At 34.3% G+C, this 20,571-nt stretch overlaps 1 protein-coding gene across 1 annotated transcript in view; it reads left to right on the top strand.

The window, feature by feature from the left end:
- RTTN (rotatin) overlaps positions 1-20,571 on the top strand; it is an 84,075-nt gene that overhangs the window by 7,743 nt on the left and 55,761 nt on the right. Inside the window, exons 8-18 of the mRNA XM_085220703.1 lie at positions 450-615; positions 3,418-3,599; positions 8,131-8,246; positions 9,831-10,001; positions 11,302-11,514; positions 12,646-12,758; positions 14,302-14,428; positions 15,670-15,795; positions 16,094-16,210; positions 18,768-18,907; positions 19,150-19,321. Coding sequence (XP_085076829.1) covers positions 450-615; positions 3,418-3,599; positions 8,131-8,246; positions 9,831-10,001; positions 11,302-11,514; positions 12,646-12,758; positions 14,302-14,428; positions 15,670-15,795; positions 16,094-16,210; positions 18,768-18,907; positions 19,150-19,321 — 1,643 coding nt within the window. The remainder of the gene's footprint in view (positions 1-449; positions 616-3,417; positions 3,600-8,130; positions 8,247-9,830; positions 10,002-11,301; positions 11,515-12,645; positions 12,759-14,301; positions 14,429-15,669; positions 15,796-16,093; positions 16,211-18,767; positions 18,908-19,149; positions 19,322-20,571) is intronic.

Genomic DNA, 20,571 nt, shown 5'->3' on the forward strand with positions numbered 1-20,571 from the left:
ATCCAATAGCCTTAGTCAGAGACAATATCAGTATTTTGGTCTGTTATTAAGTAAGTCTTCATGATAGTTCTCTTTTGATAAGTTGATATCTATAACTTGATTTCTTTGACCGCAACCATTTATTTGAATGCAATATTTGAAGCTTATGCAATGTAAGAATGTTTTCTTCCATTGTGCAGTTCTAAGACTAAAATAACAAAATATGGCATGAAATTATCCTATTGAATTTTTTTTTTTTTAATTTAAGATTTATGATTAAACTATGATTAAATTGAGTTTCCAGACTCTCCTACATGCCAGTGGTAGGTTGTCCGAGCTTCCCAATATTTACTTATACATCTCAATGCTCTACCTTAATTACTTTTGCCATTACTTGACTATTTAATATCTTTAAGATAAAAATAATCTATATCATTCCTTTAATGGGTCTGTATATAATTTTTACAAAGGCACAACTTCCCAGAATTCTTCTATGTCTTACTGTGAAGAAGCAAGAGGTGCTCCTCGTTCTCAGAATCCATCACCTGGAAGTAGTAGTCCTCGGCCGTCTGTGATTGGACGAACAGTTCAGCGTCCTAGAGGAGATGGTCAAGATTGGGATGCAGCATCTTCTAGGTGAATAAAATCAGAAATAAAGTTGAATTTTAATTAAAAAATATTAATACAGGATTATGTCATGAGCTCTATGCCAGTATTTGGGGTCACATGAGAGTTTTGTTAACCAGTTAAATTCAAATAATTTTAATGGAAATGTTGTAGTCAAGTTGCAGAAAGAATTAAACGGTTCTTTAAACTGTGTTGAGAATAAGTAAGATTAGTTATACCTGCCATAAGCCAGCCGTGTGCAACTGTACTGACAACTTACTGACAACAGTATCCTACAGCTCATTAAAAACAGCATGATCAGTAGGTTGAGGAAGGTTATCCTCTACTCTGCCCTAGTGAGTCCACATCTGGAGCACTGCGTCCAGTTCTGGGCTCTGCAATTCAAGAAAGACAGGGAGTTGCTGGAGAGAGTCTGGTAGAGGGCTACAAAGATGATTAGGGACCTGGAGCATCTCCCTTATGAGAAAAGGCTTAGAGACCTGGGACTGTTCAGCCTGGAGAAGGGAAGGCAGAAAAGGTATGTGTGTGGGGGAAATCTTACCAATGCTTATAAATATCTAATTGGTGGCAGTCAGGTGGATGGGGCTAGGCTTTTTTCAATAGTGCCCATTGGTAGAAAAAGGAGCAATGGAAACAAAGTGGAGCATAGTAAGTTTTATATAAACATGAGGTAAAACTTCTTTAAGGATGATAGAGCACTGAAACAGGCTACCCAGAGAGGTTGTGGAGTCTCCTTCTCTGAAGATATTCAAAACCATCCTGGAAGCTTTTCAGTGTAACCTACACTAGGGAATTTGCTTTAGCAGAGGGGTTGAACTAAATGAACTCCAGAGGTTTCTTCCAACGATTCTGTGATTCTGTACTTAACTGACATTTCTAACAACATCTCTTAGTATCAGTTGTTACTATGCTGTTAGTGCATCTGTATGTAAAACATACACATGTTTATTCAGACTATTGCTGTAAATTTGGGGGTTTTTCTTCATCAGTTCACCCCACAAGTTCTTAAAAATTGTACGACCATCATGTAGGTAACAGTGTACAGCATGAGAAAATATATTACTTTGTAATTTCCGATAATTTAAATTTTGGTGCTAAATCTGACAACAAATTTAAACTGTGTATCTCCTAAAAAAGAAATTACAATGTGAAATCACACATTTTCTTCATAACCTCAAAATATTGAGATTGTTGCTTATGTGTGGATGTTACTTACCTTGATCTAACAGTCTTAGAACAATTTGAGTTCCTGGAAATCCTTATTATGTGCTTATTGGTAATTCTTTTTGAGTCTTTAGGGAATATTGACTTAATGGTTGAGTAACTCTTACTTATTCAAATACAATGATTTTACAAATGAGAACAGTTCATATGTTTAATTGTATGTGCATCTTGAGAGTCATTACGTTAAAATATATTTTTATTCACCATAGGTAGGGTTTTATTCAGGTTTTATTATTTAGCTAATACATCACTGTAAATAACCTCTGTGCTTTACATACCCTAAGACCTGACTGTTTTCCCAAGTTTAACAGTTAAAGGATTAATAGTAACTGGTTCCTGTTGCACAAGAGAGGAGCATGGCGCTATCTATCTATCAGTCTAATATGGAAATCTACATAAAAGTGTCAGTTGAGGTTGTGATGAGGCACCTTTAAAACAGCTATAATGTACTAATAGTATAAGGCCATATTTTGAGCTATTCATGAAGGTACACTTTTATATTGTCACATCCTATCTGCTGCTGTCCCTGATTCACATTTCTTATGAGTATATAATTAAGCTCAGAGATAACATAACAGAAAACATAGTTGAACAGAAACGATGTTTAAGGAAACAGTGAAACAGAAATTACTATGATGCTTTTACATTTCTGATTCTAACATGGAACAACTATTGTTAATGAATCTTTTTCAGCATAATTTTAACAAAAACTATTTGCTTATTGTCATTCTCTAAGTAACTCTTTTTTTCCTTGTCCTTGAATCTTGAGACTCTTCAATCTGTGTGTTTGTCTATTTCAAATTCTGCCTGGAAATTTAACTTTTCCTCTTCTGAATTGTTTTTGACTGATACCTCTCCTTTCTTGCTCTCCGGTAAGTACAATCAGAACTACATATTGCTAAACTCTCTTGTTCTGCTTATGGTCTTCAATCATCCTTTTAATCTGTTAATTTATCAACCAGTCTCTTAATCTGACACCTTTTACATTCAGGTAGCCACAGTTCAGTTTTCTCAGCTTGCTTAACAACAAAACAAACCCTATGAAAGTCATACTGATTGCTAAAGCAATTAATAACCGTTCATATGTTTAGGATATTACTTATTTTAATTCCATTAATTATAATGCAGGCAATAGAATTAAGTTCTTTCTGAAAGCAGGTAGAAAATAATAAAATAGTAATTTTTTTTTTTTTTTTCTTTTGGCAATGCATACTGATTTTCTTGGGGAAGGGATAATTTTCTGTTTTACAGTGAAAAGAAAAGCCCTAAATGCTTTCTTTAACGAAGATTACTCCGTTTTCCTTCTAAGAATTCTGTTGGCTAGCTGTGTAGGATGATCTTAATATAGTAGGTATAATTTAGATTTTAATGTTCTAACTCTATTGGAAAAAGAGTCAAATAAAAAATCAGATAAAATTCCCCGCTTCCTGCAACACTGATTGGATATTGGTAAGGAATAGTATACTTTACAGAAGGAAGATGTTAAAATACCTATTGTCATCTTTAATGTCTATGTGTATATCAGTTTTCTTTGCAAGGGTTAACACTGTGTCTTTTTTATTTTTGTTTTTAATTTTTTTTTTTAAGTGGAAACAGTACTCAAGCAAATGCAGACTCGAGAATCTCTCTGCATTCTCCACTTGACGCAGGACATACTGACCTACCAGATATTGAAAATGAGGACACTTTGGAATTACAGATGAAACAGTTTAGCCTTCCTCAGTTCTGTGTTTCCATCTTGGAAAATGCTATACCTCTTTTAAGAACAGGTGAGAAATTTTTGAACTTTATTTCACTTTAACCTATCCGTTTCTGTACCAACCTGTTAGGAACATTGGTATTATGAGACGTAGGTGATTACTGATATGTGGTAGTTAATTGTAACGGCTTTTTTCTAGAGTTTTTGTCTAGATTGTAAGGTTTGAATCTTCTGGTTGATTTTCTTATTTGCTGCAGAAGCTTAGGTGCTTTTTACTGATGATGGTGAGTAATGATAAGAAAAAAGTGGGGGTGTGTTGTGAAAAACTGCATAGCAGAATAAAATGTCACTTGAGAAGAAGGAAAACTAACCACACTTAACAGCACACTTTTCAGTCTCTGAGCCTGTTGGTTTTTTCCTGTTCAACAAATAGTAAACAAAAATTCTGGAAAACAGTTTGTTTTCATGATATTTGCATTAACAAATTACAATTGTATATGAAGTGAGGAACATATGTAAAGGTAGTCTCATTGCTGCTAAAGGTTTTTACTTTAACTGAAAGGTTCTAAATTGCAAAACCTTTTGTTACACAATTGTTTTGCTCTTCGGTTGTCTAAAATAGCACTTAGTTGTAAAACTGTCATCAACAAAGGTATTGGTAAGAGATGTATGGAAATATGTATCAATCTATGATAGAATAGTAGTCCAAATTATTTTGGTAATAAAACAAACTCATATTATAATCATTATATCATAAATTTCTGGTCTTTTCCTTTTGGTATATTGAAAATTTTAAATATTGAAATACTAACTCTTCACAAGCACATTCATTATTTTTGCCATTTTTTCTTTTACTTATGATGTAAAACTGTACAAAATTTATTTTTCATCTTCTCCATTTCACCTGTCACTTCAAATCTACAGACTTAAAAGCACTTAGTGAATTTTTTCATAACTGAATGTTTGCTTCAAGTTTCTTTGCATGTTAGATAACTAAAATAGATTCATTTTCAGATGAAGTTGTTCTTTTCTGTTGCCCTCAGTTGTTGTTTTTTCCTGTACTTTTTCTTACTTTCTAACTTTCACTGTGCTGTAATGAGGCATGGATGAGAAAACACCTTTTTTTTTTTTTTTTTTTTTCCTTTTTTTCATCCTGTTCCCATTGATCTGAAACCTTGTGATGTGTAGTCTCACTGTGACTTTGTGAGACAGGGATATGTAGTAATGCACTGTTCTCATGTAATGGTGTTTTCTGATTTTATTTTATTTTTCAGTAAAGTTGACAGGCACATTTATTAGCATCATTACCACCTTACATGGTATAAAATAATCCCTCTTTTTCTTTCAGCTGTTTAAATTACAAAGTGAAAGGAAATTAGTAAGTGTACTGTAAAATTCACTTATTTGATATATTTTACAATATAACATCTCTTTGTTAAGCTCAAATTCTGTTCTTTGTTGAGATGGAAGTTTTTCATTCGCTGTACTGATCTAGCTTGTGACATGGAATCATTTCAGATATCAGTAGTTATTTGGTGGCTTTTTTAGTTTTTCTGTTTTTTTTTTGTTTGTTTTGTTTACTTTGTTTTCTTTTTGTTGTTAGCTTTAAGCCATCTTGTTGGTCAAGTTTAGTGGTTTAAAACCAGTGTTAATACTGGATGTCTTAAAGACAATTATTTAAATCTGAACTGCAACTGATTTATTTTGGTCATTGATGTATCCTTCTTACTTTACGTTTAGTAATAATATCTCTTAAAAGACGTTGATTACCCTACATATTGGGAAATCAGTATCTTGCCAATTTATTCATGTAAGATTTTGGTGGATTTGCAAGATACATGTTTAAAAACTAAAACCAATATGTATTGTAACATGTTATTACTCCCCCTCTATTCAGCTAGTTTACTTGAAAGATCAAACTCTTCCATCTGGTTTTGATCCAACTCTGTAGGTGTGAACATACTCTTACAAAGCCAAGAATAGATACAAAAACTATGGTGGATCAGAATTGGGGTTGGAGACTGACTATTTCTGTTACTTAATTTCCATTTGCTTTTCTTTGCCAATATTGTAACAAGTTAGAGGTTTTCATAGTAACATTTCAGTTTCACTTAGAAATAGCATAAGATGATGGAGATAATTCCATTCTTCTTAACTAACGTCCTGTTTTGTGGCTCTTCCAGGGTCATGTCAGCAGTCATGTCATTTTAACCTAATGTACAGACAGATTGAGAGTTTAGTCTCTCCACATATCTTTGTATTTGCTCTTTGTCTGCCTCTGATTAACATGAATCTATAAGAAGAATTGTATTAGATGGTTTAAAACAACTAGAAGTGATAGCTGTATATATGTCTATTGGCATTGATGGCTCCTTATGGCATCTGCCACTCTTGCTGGCACTACCTACAGTTACTGTGGGTATGACTACATGTAATGCATTCATGTCTTTGTGATAGTTTCTAAGCAGATTGTTGTGGGGAGAGATGATTACACTTGAGTTTCCATTTTGTTTAATATTTGTGAAATTTTTAAACAATTTGCTAAATGAGTCAGTTTGTTCAGCTGTATATACTTATTTCAACTTTGAATTTGCTATTGCGTTAATTATCCTTTACCGTAATTGTTGAATTCTTTGGTAGAAATATCAACATTACATGGTGAATGGAATTTATGTTTAGTGTAATTTGCTACTGTATTATTTGCTTTTAAAATCAGAGTCATTAATGTGTTTATATATGAATTAGGAGATTATACCAGTACAGTCAGGTTATATCAGCAGGCTGCCTATTAGGAAGTCCATGGTAGACTAATTGACTATGTAGCATCATTCTCTTGGTAGAGTTCTTTATATTTGTGTAATGTAGAAACTAAAAAAATAAATACTAATTGTGCTAAATTATTCTGGAAAAAAATTAACAGTACTGACTCTGTCCTATTTGATAATGAAAAAGAAAATGACTACCTGTTGCATCTATCAACTGGTTCTTATGTTGGTCCTGAGATTGTACTGGCCTATAAAGTTGGAACAGTGGGGTCAGCATTTCAATTAATTAATTATGATATTTCTATTACTGTTTATAAAATATTTTCCTTATCATCCGATGTCACTGCACTTATTTATTGTATGGTATGAAAAAGTTACTGCTTGATTGGAAAACAGCTAGTCCTAAGCTGGTGGTGTCTAGTTACAGAAATCAAGCAATGAATTTTGAGATGCAGTATAAGCAGAGTTAATTATATAGGCGAAAGTAGTTTCCTTTATTATATCAATCAGTATACTTGCATGTTGCAGAGCTTCTGTAATTTTTGCAATACTTTTCAGGACTGCCAGATGATCTGTCCGTAGATCACGACAGCTACAACAAAGTGTTATTGCAGGTGTAATGTGCAGAATTGGATGAACTTTCATCTTTCTCACTACATTAATGACACGATTTTTTTTCCTGAAATGTACCAATAAGGCTTCTGCACAGTGTAAAATCTACAAAAAGTAGATACATTATGTTTTGTTCTCTCTTCTAATACGTGCTATAGCAAGCCATAAACTTGCTTTTTAAAATTTTTAAAACAGATCTTGAGGGATATTTAGTCTTCATCGTCATTTAAAAGTGAATTGAGAAAGTTCAGTGGTATGTAGAATTCATCCATGTTTTAAAATAGAAACAGTCATTAAGCCAGCAGTTGAGCTATGTCAAGTATCTGGGGCAAACTGTCACTTTCTGGTTCCCTTGGATGCCAGACATCCTTGGCATCCTCTGTTATCTGTTGATGAATGTACTTGGTCTAGCTCCAGGAATTCTGCCTTGTTCTTCATGAAACCTGATAGTCTTTCACTGTTTCTCTAATTATTTGTAGACATGAGGCAGGAGCTATATTTGTAGTAAATCTAGGCTGTGCAGTTTTAATCTTTGGCCAGGCTTATTTGTGGTCTTATGTCGAAGCATGAAACTGTACCAAGTAAGAAGATCTCTAATAAGTAGACCTAAATAGCCTCATATTAGGAGATACTGAATCCGAAGGTGTAATGAAAAAGAATGAATATTTGACATGAGGGAGAAGATGTTATGGAGGAAAAGTACAAGCAAAAGTACAAGTAGTATTCATCTCCTTGCCTTTCAAAAATAGATCTCACATAGAACAGTCCAGGAGGAAAGCCACTGCTCCTATACAGAAAATGCAGATTAACAGGAATAGGCGATATATTTTGAATATCTGTAATCAAGCTCTTTTTTGATGGATGGTGGTGGAAGTAAGTAGCTGTTCTGAGCTTTTTTGAAGTCCACTGGTTGTATTTACAGAAATAGTAACACGTTATCCTCTAGAATATAAGCAAATGCAGTGTTTTTTAATTTAGATAATTATTTTAGTGTTTTCTATTGTGATTTTTTTCCTAGCTGTTGACTTCTGCTAGAAGATATTTTGCTGGTTGAGGGTAGTTGGCATTAATTTAATAGAGGGATACTACAGGAAAATCAAATTTTTAGTATTTCAGATTTAGAATACTTTGTTCAATGTGGTGTTGTCTGAATATGATAATTGATATATTATTTTGCTTGTATTCAAATTTATCCTCTAATTTGTATTATCCTCTAATTTGTAGGCAGCAGGAGGATGACAATAGAAGTTCTTGAGTTGCTTGTTGAAGACCTGTACCTTACTGGCGATGCTATTTCTGAGAATGTTTGGGAAGATGAGAGCCTTTTTGGATTGGAACTGGTAAGATTTCTTTAAGCTTTGGTCAGCTATATTTAAGAGTCCACTTTGGTAAGCCTCTGATGTTTACAGTGATCGATATACATATTTAATCTGCTCACCTATCCTTTTGAAATTCCTGAATAATTTACTGCTAGCTTTACCACTGACACATTCGTTTTATTTGAAATGTAAGTTCTTTCACTAGAAGATACTGAAGTTTTACTTCAGGAAAATAAGTCATTAATTTTGTCTTGTAGTGACAAGCTATTAAGTTGCCATTGAGTAACACATGTAGGAAGGGATCTGGAGCACAAGTGCTGACTACAGATGTAGAAGAGCAATTTGACTTAAGCGACAAATTTAACTTTGTTTACACCTCATAAACTATTTATTTAAAAGTAACTGTTTAGATCCCAAACTGGAATTTTAAAGTACCTTGAGTCCATTTCCTACATAGATGTATAGATTCTCACACAAATTTTGACTGCTCACTGTTGCTTAGCTGAGAAAGAAAGGAAAAAGCTGCCTCAGAAGAGATTTAAAACATTGTGGTGCTGTTGGTCTAATAATTTAAATTACTGGAAATACACCTTGAACGCAGTTGAGAATTGTTATAGACATGAAACATCAAATTAGTGAATGACAGGTGAAGTAACAATGGGTGACTTGCTCTTTTGAAGTTGATGGAAAGCTAAAACATTAGCTGGCATAGCTTATGCACATAGCAAAAATACCAGAGATGGAGAGACTGAAACTTGTCTAAAATCTTGAGTTAACTGCAGTCTCAAATGGATATGACTTAAGTTAGAGTTCATGAAGATACTGCTACATATGAAGCAATAGCACTGAAATAATTGTTAATTAAAATATTACAGAAGACACCTACTCACTACTGTATAATGATTATGTATTTATAGGAACTAGCAATGAATGAGATTTTTTCTTTGTATTAGAGTGCTGATCTGTCAAAATCCATTGTAATTGATCAACATTAAGTCAATCCTGAGGATTCCTTGCAGAACATTAAATTTAAGAAGCTAGATGAGAAGAGCCCTTAAAAGGACTGCTTGTTTCATACTCGTCTCTCACTCCCCATCCTCCAAAGTACAAGAGGAGAAAATGCAATGAAAAAAAGCTCATGGGTTGAGATAAGGAGTGGTTTAATTAAAGGAGAAGAGGAGAAAAAAACCCAAAAACTAACAAAACCCACCACTAACAACAAAACAACAAAAGGCCACGCAGAAGCAAAAGGAGACGATTATTCTCTACTTCCCATCAGCATGTTCTAAAATGCTTGAAATTCTAAGGTGAAGCAAGCAGGAATTAAGAGAAGAAGGAAAAAAAAAAAAAGGGAAGAGAGTAACCAATAATGGGTAATTACTGAACAAAGTATTCAGAACTAAAAAAAGTGCAGGTAAAGTAAGGTCTAGAAGTAATTCTGTTCAGATGACAAACGAAATGCTGTGTATGCTGTACCATTAGCTGTACCAGCTAATTTTAAATTAGTTTGTATAATTATTTTAAAGGTTCTGGAGGTACTATATAAACAATACAATAAAAATATGTCAATTGTTTCTAATGATTGTATCTTTGATTTGTTTTCAGAAAGACAAATTGCTTCTGGTCTTGGGCTTGCTTGGAGAAACTATACTATATCACAAAACCAATATAAGTGCAGAGCAGCCTGAGGTGATGATGGTGCATCACAGAATGGCATTTGTTAGCATTTCACTTTTCACAGTTAGATTGCTGCAAACACTTCTTCCTGTGGAAAAGGTAGGCCATGCTAATTTTAAAAGTGATTGCATATGATTTTTGCACTTTAAGAGGACATAGAAGGATACGTTCCTCAGTGATTAATGTTAGGAAGAATAGCCACCAAACATAAATTCATCTGATTTACAGGGGCCGAAATATGGTTGAGGAAGGTAATTTTGTCTTCAGGTATTGGTATATTGTGCAGAACCTGCAGTCTTAAAAAATAAAGTAAAATAAATTATACAATTTTTTAATGAGGTTTACAATATTAAATGTTCTTCCTATAGCATTTTTTTTTTCTGGTATTATGAATGGTTTGCAAAACTATGCTGCCCCCTGCTTGTTTATTGTTGGCATGATATGTCTATTACTGTATACTCTTGAAAATCATTCTTAATTTTATGGAGTGTAGTGAGCAGTTATGTTTTATGCTTCATACTAATTTTAAACTATTATTTGCTTCTAATTCTCGTTTAAAAACTTGTGTGTTGTAGCTCTTCTGTTGTTTCTTTTGAATTTATTTCCAGTGGAGGTCCCATATTTGAACGTTTTTGTGGGATGCTCAGTGGTAGAAGATGTTTAGAGTTCTCTTTAAAAACTTGTATTGTCCATGTTTTTCATCTATCATATTGCATTGTAGTTTTCTTAGACATTCTTCAACTTGAATATCAGATACTTTTTTCAGTTTTTTGCCATGAACATTAAATCTTTTACTAATAGTGAAAGTAGATTCTTGTATCTGCAAGTGAGTGCAGACATATTAATCTAGTGACTTTTTAAAATTTTTGTTTATATCCTTCAATGTACAAAAAACCAAAATTTTAGTTCTGCATATGATAGGAGTTGAAAAAGTGCTACTGTATTCGAGGTCAAAATTTTAATTGAATGAATACTGAACACTTGCTGTAAGAAAATAAAAACAAAAACAAAACAAAATAATAGAAATCCCTATTCTTAGTGTATGTTACTGCTTTGTGGAATCATACAGATAATTGTGGTCTGTGTATTCTCTGCCATCTAGTGGTTAAACAGTAAACATGCCAATCTATGAGGTTGGTGCTGTGGCTGGATCAGACCCATCTTTTGTGTCTGCTTGCAAGTCTGGTGTTAGGACTGGCATTTACTGAACTCCTACATTTAGTAATAATAATTTTAAAAATGTTTTTCATAGAGAACTCATTTGATTTGTGTTTCTTCCTCTAAAATTTACCTAGTAATATAACGATTGTACTTATTGAAAGACTTATTGCAAATGCTTTTGTTGGTTTTACTGTATTTTCGGACTGTGTTATTCTGAAAATTGTTTTCTTTTCTGAAGGCAAGCAAAGTTTTGCAAAAAAGCTTGCTGAGTGCTTTGTTCCTTCTGTCACTGGACGTGCCCTTTTCCTTGGAATATCCAAGCATTCACGAAGCCGTTGCAGCCTATTTGGAGCAGATGAGTTCTGAGAACTACAGTATTTATAAACAAGCTTCAGAAGCTGCTTATTCAATTGAGTGTACTTGTACCTTTATGATTGAAGTTCGTAAGAAGGTGTAGAATTTTATTATATAAAGCATGTTTTTATTAATAATAAAGCAAATTTATTTCCTATGTTTTCGTTCTCTTGTAAAAAGTGTATTTTGGTGTTGCCACAGAAAACTCATGAGTATTTCATAGTATTTCAGATTTATTTAATTTATATGTGTTTTCATTAGTATTACTGTTGTTTATTAAAACAAATACGAAGCCAACAAAGAAAACCTTTAGGTAAAAACAAAGAAATAAACACTTGCAAGTGGCCATATGATCTACTATGCAGTTATATATTCTATATTCTACTATAAGTTAAAGCAAGTGCTATATTTCAATGTACAGTTAAGTATATTTGAATAGTTAAACTCCAAACTGTCTGTCAATTCTAGCTCTAAGATACTGCTACTTTTGTACTGTATAAAATCTGCATGTTTCACTTTGTTATGCAGACAACAAATATAATGTGTTTTATTGCTTAAAAGATTCTAGCATGGTACTGAAATATTCTTCTCCATTAAGAAAATGGACAAGTAATACTTGTTCCATTCTCACTGAATTATAAATAAACAAAATACAGCAATAGGAATGACCTGTTATCTTAAATCTGAGTGAATACATCCATTATATAAAAAGGTTCTGAACTTAATAGTTTAGTCATAAAATATTATTTGCAGCAAAGTTGCAATCTTCAAATTTAAGTGCTCACATTTAATGCATTTGTTAACTAAAAGTATGAAGATATATATAGTTAGACTTATTTACTTATTTTTAAAAACTTACCCTAATGTTAATAGTGAATTCTTAAAACTTTAATTTTTTTTATACTCTATTCTTGGATACTTTAGAAAGTGTTTTGAATAGTGTTGGAGTGTTTGTGCTGTAAAATGTTAGATGTTGTTTATCCCCATTGAATTTAATGGAAATTTTTTAGTATTTGAAGAGTTTTCATCTCACAGGAACAGGTACTAAAATCTATTGGTTTGAAATGCAGCGAGCTTGTTAGTCAGGTACTGTGAACTTCTCTGCGAAAGACTGAACTAATCTCCATGTGGTAGATACATTAAATGATAAATTCTGAAAGGTGAGGAAATAACATATTTTTAATATTACTAATTCTGATAGTTCCTTTTTCTTCATTTTACTTTTCAGGGGGAGAAGAATCTTACTGAATTAATAGAATTAGCAGATCAGGCCTTACGTAGCCTACACTACCATCAACACTTGACCTTGCTTCAGGAGAGTATTCATATATGTTCTAATATGTAAGTGTATTACTGTTTGACTTATTATAGAAAATATGTATGTTTTTAATGTTAAAGTTATAAACTTTCTCAAGTGGAATCTCAGTTTGTTTATGTCCCTTTATCTGAACTCAATTTTCTTTTAGCTGTTGATATATCTCTTGTGAACAATTTGCACCATTCAATGGTTGATTTCTTAAAAATGGAATTTCAGGTGCTAAGAACTTATGCTTTATTCTTTTCTAAGTGGTAAAACACTTTGACCACTGTTTTGACTTTTTTTTTTTTTTGCATTTTTTGTTCCATTTGTGCTTGTGTAACTTCCTTTTATTTTACTTTTGAAACTCCTGGAGAATTTATTTTGTTGTACAGACAGTGTCTTGCAATATTCCATCTCATTTATTAAGATGCCTGTTTTAATTGCTTTTTCTTTTTTAGATTTCCCATGTTAGCCTCTATTAGAGAATTTAAGTTACTCTGTCATGCCTGGAAAAATTATGTGTCAAACACTTAATTAGAAATACAAAATCTCAGTTTCATAGTATTTCAGAACTGAGGGATTTATTTCAAAGGAAACTACGTATAAGTGCTATCTAATAATGGCTTGCAATTAGGAAATGTCAGAATATTAGGGCTGCTCCAAAAGTAATTCCTCCTATTTTGTTATGTCGGCCCACAACATGAGAATGGATGTTGTTGTTGGATGGCAGTAGAGGCTGAACCTTCACATGAGGATTCCATTACATTTTGTTGCCGTATAGCATTTGGCATCAGAGAGGCAGTCTCACAAAATGGCATCTGGTGCAGATTTTTGAATGTAGCTTGGAGGATCTTGTTCGTCACTGGCAGAAATGCATAGCTAATTGTGGTGAATATGTTGAAAACAGTGATTTGTAGCTGAGAATTTGCTTTATCAAATAGTGTTATCGCACTCTTTGTATCTGTTGCAGTTTCCATGGAAATAAGTGTGAGACATGTTCAGAGCAACTTTTCAGTATTCTAATCCTTTTAGAGTTAATCATTGTTAGATAACTTTTCCAAAAACAGGAATTTCACTTGAATTGATTATTATATTTTTACTAATGTCCATACTTTCTGTGATAGTGAGATGGACTGTGATCTCTTAACAGTAAAAACAAAGCAGAACAAAAAAACGTTGAAAGGACTGAAATCTTCATAATTATAATTATCTGAAGATTCTACTAAAGCTCAGATTGACATTAATGTTTTTCGTAATTGTGATGAGAGGATTTTGGAAAAACTGTGATCTTTGTTTCTTTAGGTGTATGAAAAGGCATTTTTACAAATATGAGATTGATAGAATGATTTTGTTACGTCTTTTGTGATCTTGAACTTTTGTCTGTCAAGTCATGTTTCTTTTCAGGCTCTATATCCTTTCAGGAAAGATTTTTGAGTTATTATCTTGAAATTTAACAGGAAAATTTTTATAGACATCTCTGGTTCCTGTAAATTTACTCGATATATGCATGAAATCATAGTTTTATAATTTATTATACTATTTATTGTCATTTATAATGTAAATTTAACTATTTTTCATTTTAAGTTCTAAGTCTGCCCAGGCTGACCCATTGCTTCACACTGGGAGTCAGAATGTGCTTCTCCGTCTATTGGCTCATCCTTTGCTGAATATAAAAGCTGAAGCTTATCGCTGCTGTCTGGAAGTGGTTAAGGTTAGAACTACTGTTTACTTACCGTTCTTCGTTGTTGTGCTGGATAATATATAATGTGTACTTTCCTCATGAGAAGCATTGTTACTGCAAATTCTGCTTACCATATGATATGCTCTTATATCTGTACAGGCATGGATTTGCAGTTTGCTATTTTATTCTGGTATCTAAAACTACTTAGATTAAACTTCAGGTACTTCTATTCAGAACGTTCATAAAGGGTGAGGAAAGCCAGTGTCTGACAACTTTGCTTTTTTCAAAAGGATTCTTAGTAATATCGGTCACTATTTGTTGTTTTGTTTGATTTTGTTTTGGTTTTTGCTGCTGCTCTGCAGAAATATTTCAATTTAAATTAGTTTTTGAAAAGAACTGAAGCGTTCACTTTTACTTGTCTGCTGAAGTGAGATTGCCCAGCTTCTATTCTCTTCATGAGGTTTTTCACTTTCCTTTGTTGTGCTTTTTTGATTTAGTTAGTATTTTTTGTTTGTTTGTTCCTGAGCAAAAATCATTTTAAATTGACTGGTTGTCTGCTTTTTGCAAAGATATTTGCTTAGACATGATAAGATAATGAAGTACTGACACTTTCAGAATATATATATTTTACTTCAGTTTAATTGCTCAGACTGTATAAAAACGTGGAAGAAAATTATTATTTTGTGTAAATGTCTGGAGAGTGTTTAAGAATATGTAATTCCTTTTATGCGCCCATTTTTTAAAAAATCCACTACCTGAGGTTTTTGTTTGTTTGTTTTCATAAAGATAGGCCAAGAGCATCAACTACCTAAAAGTTGGTTGTATTCTTAATTAACAGTGTAGTGTCTGATTAATCAGGTCATTTCAGGTATTCGGTAATATTAAATTATATCAGTGAAAACAAAAAACACTTTTCTGTTTTGCTGTTTGCCTCCACTGAATGACAGTTGTAACTTTTTGTGAGATTTTACCTGTCTGTTAGGTTTCACTTATTTTAATATAATTTAATATAATTTGATTAATAATAATTTAATATAATTTAGCTATTATTTAAAATCAAAATGAATTGATTTAGCATTTCTTATTCTTATATAGCAACAGCATCTTTTAGTCAGTGATCTATAAAGATGTTTCTTCCAGAACCATAATGTTTAGTTTTCAGAACTTTAGTCTTCCAAGCTGCATGGATGCCTTTCACTGCATGACAACTCCAGGCAGTATTGGAATCTGTGTTGAATTTTAAAACTAACTGTCTTTATTTTTTACTGAAGGGCTGTTTAGATATTCATAATGTTGCTGAATCTGTCTCTTCAATCTGCCATGGAATACATTTTCTTCTTCATCCAAAAGTTTTATATGAAATTGCTACGTTTGGACTTCAGGAAGAAAAAAATGAGGTACTGTGTTTAGTATTTATAAGTTGATATTATTATGGTGCTCTGAGGCTTACCTGAAGTTTTTACTACTTGGTTTTTCTATACATGCGTAGAAAGAGTGAAGGATTAAAAGACCAACGAAAAGTGAAATGTTATTTATTTCAGTCTTTTTTAACAGCCTGATGTTTATCGTGACTGATAATTGAGATTTTTTTTGTGTGTTTTCTGTTACAGTGTTGTCAAACTGATATAAACATGAGTTGTGTTAGTTTCTTCTTTTTTATTTTTTTATTTTTATTTTTATTTTTTAATTGGGCAGGTAAACTCCTCAGCCAAGGCCATTCTGAAGCATCTATTGCAAGGCCAGTTAGTAATGACGATATTGACTTGGAACAAGTTTCTTGAGGCTCTCTATCCCATCATTCCTGTTTTACAGGTACTTCTATGTGCTATTATCCGTATTTAATGTATGAAATCTTGTAAGCAGCAGCATGGATCTCTTAAAGAACAAATGGAATATTCACTTAAGTAGCAGGTGGGAAGTAGATTAACAGCGAAATAATCATATGTCAAATGGTGAAATGCCAATCAAAGTTACTTCTTTGATGTTTGTAGTAGTCAAATTTTAGCCTGTTATTATAGCATAAATTGACTGTTATTGACTGAGACTTAAATTTTTTGAGGATATGAGCAGAAATCCAAATACAGTTTAAAACATTGTCGTTTAGTTGGCATTTAGTTAAGATATTGGAAACAGTTGGATAAATTTGAACATTTACAGATCCTCTGTGATTGTGCAGTTCTCTGATCAAGTTATGTGGTCAATAAACAGCAGGAGATGTAAGATGTATTTTCTGTCGGTTTTGTTTTTTTATCAGAAGAATCAATGGTTAGCACTATCTTTAGACTTTAGTCTAGATATCCGTTATGATGTACCCATTTATTTTCCTTATCTTTGCTCTTGGCTCAGTCTAATAGTTTTGCCACCTTCAATCTGTTTTTTTTTTTCTTCTGTTTTTTTTTCTTGTTTTTTCTCCTCTGCTAGACACTTTCCTTCTATAATCTATCTATAGGTTTCCAAATAAGCAGTTTTGATGTACCTATTTGGTCCTTCTGGGTGTTTTTTGTCTTATTTCATATAATATCCTGAGTTGGAAGAGATGCGCAAAGATCACAGAGTCCAATTCCTGGCTCCACACAGGACCACCCAAAATTCAAACCCTATATCTGAGAGCACTGTCCAAACTCTTCTTGAACTCCAGTAGGCTAGGTGCCATAACCACTACCCTAGGGAGCCTGTTCCATTGCCTGACCACCCTCAACCTTTTCTGAATGCCCAACTTGCCACTCGATTGGCACAGTTCTATGCTGTTCCCTCAAGTCCTGTCACTGTCACCAGAGAGCAGAGATCAGCACCTGCTCCTCCTCTTCCCTTGTGAGGGACCTATAGGCTGCTATGAGGCCTCCACTCTTCTCTGTTCTGAACAAACCGAGAGACCTCAGCTACTCCTCATACATTTTGCCCTCTAGATCCTTCACCGTCTTCGTAGCCCTCCTTTGGATACTCTCCGTGGACCAGTTTTATATCCTCATTCCCCAGCCTATATAGATATCCAGGGTTGCTCCATTCCATGTGCAAAGTCTGGCACCTGCTTTTGTTAAATACCATGCAGTGGATGATTTCTCAGCCCTCTAGTTTGTCAAGATTTCTCTGCAAGGCCTCTCTACCCTCAAGTCAACAGCTCCTTGTATTTATTTTCACCTGTATACTTGCTTATGTTTATTTTCAAGTCCTGTGTCCAAGTTATTCGTGAGAACATTGAAAAGAACTGGTCATAAGCTGGAGCCCTGGGGAACCTAACTAGAGACTGGCTACCAGCCTAGTGTAAGCCCATTTACTATAACCCTTTGTGCTCAACCCATCTGCCAATTGTACATGCCTTGTGTTATGTCTTTGTCTAGCCGCATGCTGGACATTTTGTCAGAATGATACTGTTAGATCACCAAAACCCTTGCTGAAATCCCCAAAATTCCACCTTCTGGCTTCTACTGGTTAATTAGGTGGGTTACCTTGTCACAAAAGGAAATCAAGTTTGTTTACTCTTGTGAACTGGTGTTGACTGTTACCTGTGACTGCATTGTCTTTCAAATGTTTTTCAGTAACTTACCAGGCATTTAAGTGAAGTTGACAGATCTGTAATTACCAGTGAAGTCTTTCTTGTCCTTCTTGAAAATTAGGACACATTTGGCAGCATCCAGTTAAATGTAAACTTTCCTGATTCCCAAGATCTTTGAAACATAATTTAGAGAAGTCTTGTGAGGTTTCTTTCTCTTGCTTAGTTTTATTTTGAAATATCATTGGTGGTTATTATTTATGCTTACTGGTATCATTGCCAGAAACTTCTTCTTTGCCTGTGTCCATAAATGATTGGAAAAAATCATTAAATAAGATGGTCCGTGAAATAGAAGGATCAGATTGGATATCTACCATAGCGGCAGAAGTGCAGTATGAGAACTGAAAGGGACTGGAGAAAGGTTACTGTTGGAAAAAGCTCTGAAGAAATGTCAGCTTCTCTGTTTCACATAAGTATGCATTCCATTGATATTCAAGATTAGATAGTGATTTTAATATAACTGTAGGCTAAATGTATGAGAAGGAATTCTCTACTCTCATTTTTCTGGAGTAGTTTTTCTCTATGCTATGGCTTATAGTGATTACATGAAAACAAAGAAAGAAAGCATTAACAGACAGAGGGTTAAAGTTTCAGGTGAAACAGAGCCACCTAAAAATCTTTAGATAAACTTTACACAGGAGCATTTTTTTCCTGGAGGAATTTTAATTTACAGAAATTTTTGTTTGTTTGTTATGTTTGTTTTTAGTTGCTGCTTCTTTAACTCTCTATTAGTATGCAAAGGAATGGAATTACTTGTCGAATTTGCTAAGTTTTTAATTTTTTTTTTTAATTAATTTAGGGGATTTGTTTTTGTTTTAGGGTTATGTTGACACAAAGGATGAGCTAGGTAACTGCATCCTCACTTTGAGTGAAACATCTTCTGATAAAGGAGATGGTATTCTCCCTACAACTACCAGACTACGAGCTGCTCTGCGTCTTCTCTTCTCAAAAAAGCACTTGTGAGTACTGCCTTGCAGCATTTTAGCATATCTTTAACATTTGTGACAAAAATGTCTTCTTTAAAACAAACAAACCTAAAAAACAATTGACTATTATACAGTGGGTTGATTTGAAAGCTATAAAGTAATTCCTTTGTTCTCCCATACTATATTAATTTTATAAATTAATATTTAACTGTCTAGCTAACATTTTCTGGTATGAGTACTATTTATATATTAATTTTAATTGTTTACTCCTTTAGGGTTCGTTCTATGGCACTTAAACATTTATTATTCCATCTTTTGAATGAAGAAGGAGCAAGCTTGAAACGTCCATGTCTGCATGGCAGTGTGTTTACGAGTATATCAAACTTATTTATTATAGAAGGAACTATTGAGCTGAAATTGGGTGATAAAATGGAGTCTATATTTAAGGTAAGCTCTATCCAAATACTGTATCGTTGTCATAGTGATACATTGTAACAATCATTTGCTACTCGTTTGTTCGGTTGTTTTTTTTTCTCTTTTCCTTCAGGGCTATGTGCTTTTTAGGAAAGATCGGCTGGCTAGGCGGGGTGGTGGAGTTGCTCTTTATGTGAGAGAGCAGCTAGAATGTATTGAACTTCACTTGGGGGAGAGTGATGTAGCAGTGGAGAGCTTATGGGTGAGAATCAAGGGGCAGGCTGGTAAGGGTGACACTGTTGTGGGTGTGTACTACAGGCCCCCTGATCAGGATGAGGAGGTTGATGAGGCCTTCCATAAGCAACTGGATGTAGCGTCACGTTCCCAGGCACTGGTGCTTATGGGGGACTTCAATTATCCAGATATTTGCTGGATGACCAACATGGCCAGGCACGCACGGTCCAGACGGTTCTTGCAGTGCGTTGGAGACAACTTTCTGATGCAGGTGGTGGAGGAACTGATGCGGGGAGGGGTGTTACTGGACCTTATTCTCACCAACAGGGATGGACTTGTTAAGGAAGTAAAGGTTGGGGGAAGCTTGGGTTGTAGTGATCATGAGATGGTGGAGTTCAAGATCCTGAGTGGAAGAAGCAGAGCAATAAGTAGGATTGCTACCCTGGACTTTAGGAGAGCCAACTTCGATCTCTTCCGGGACCTACTTGGAGCTATCCCGTGGGCTCAGGTGTTAGAAGGTAAAGGGGCCTCTGAGAGCTGGTCAGCATTTAAACAGCTCTTCTTCCAAGCTCAGGATCGGTGCGTCCCTATGAGCAAGAAATCGGGAAAAGGTGGCAGGAGACCTGTGTGGATGAGCAAGGAGCTCATGCGCAAGCTCAAAGGAAAGAAGAAGGTCCATGAAATGTGGAAAAAGGTTCTGACCACTTGGGAAGAATATAGGAATGTAGTCAGGGCCTGGAGGGATGCGACGAGGAAGGCTAAAACCCGCCTGGAATTGAATCTGGCTAAAGTGATAAAGGATAATAAAAAAGGCTTCTTCAAGTATGTTAACAGCAAAAGGAAAACTAGGGAGAATGTGGGCCCCTTACTAAGTGAAGGGGGGGTTCTGGTAACGGGGAATGCTGAGAAGGCAGAGATACTGAATGCCTTCTTTACTTCTCAGTGAAAAGGCTCTCCCTCAGGTTTCCCACACCCTGGAGGTTAGTGAGAGGGTCTGGGGAATGGGAGACTTCCCTTTAGTCAGGAAAGAGGACGTGCGTGAGCGCCTA

This window comes from Meleagris gallopavo, chromosome 3 (genome assembly GCF_905368555.1).
Source record: "Meleagris gallopavo chromosome 3, MGAL_WU_HG_1.1, whole genome shotgun sequence".
Taxonomy (NCBI): domain Eukaryota; kingdom Metazoa; phylum Chordata; class Aves; order Galliformes; family Phasianidae; genus Meleagris; species Meleagris gallopavo.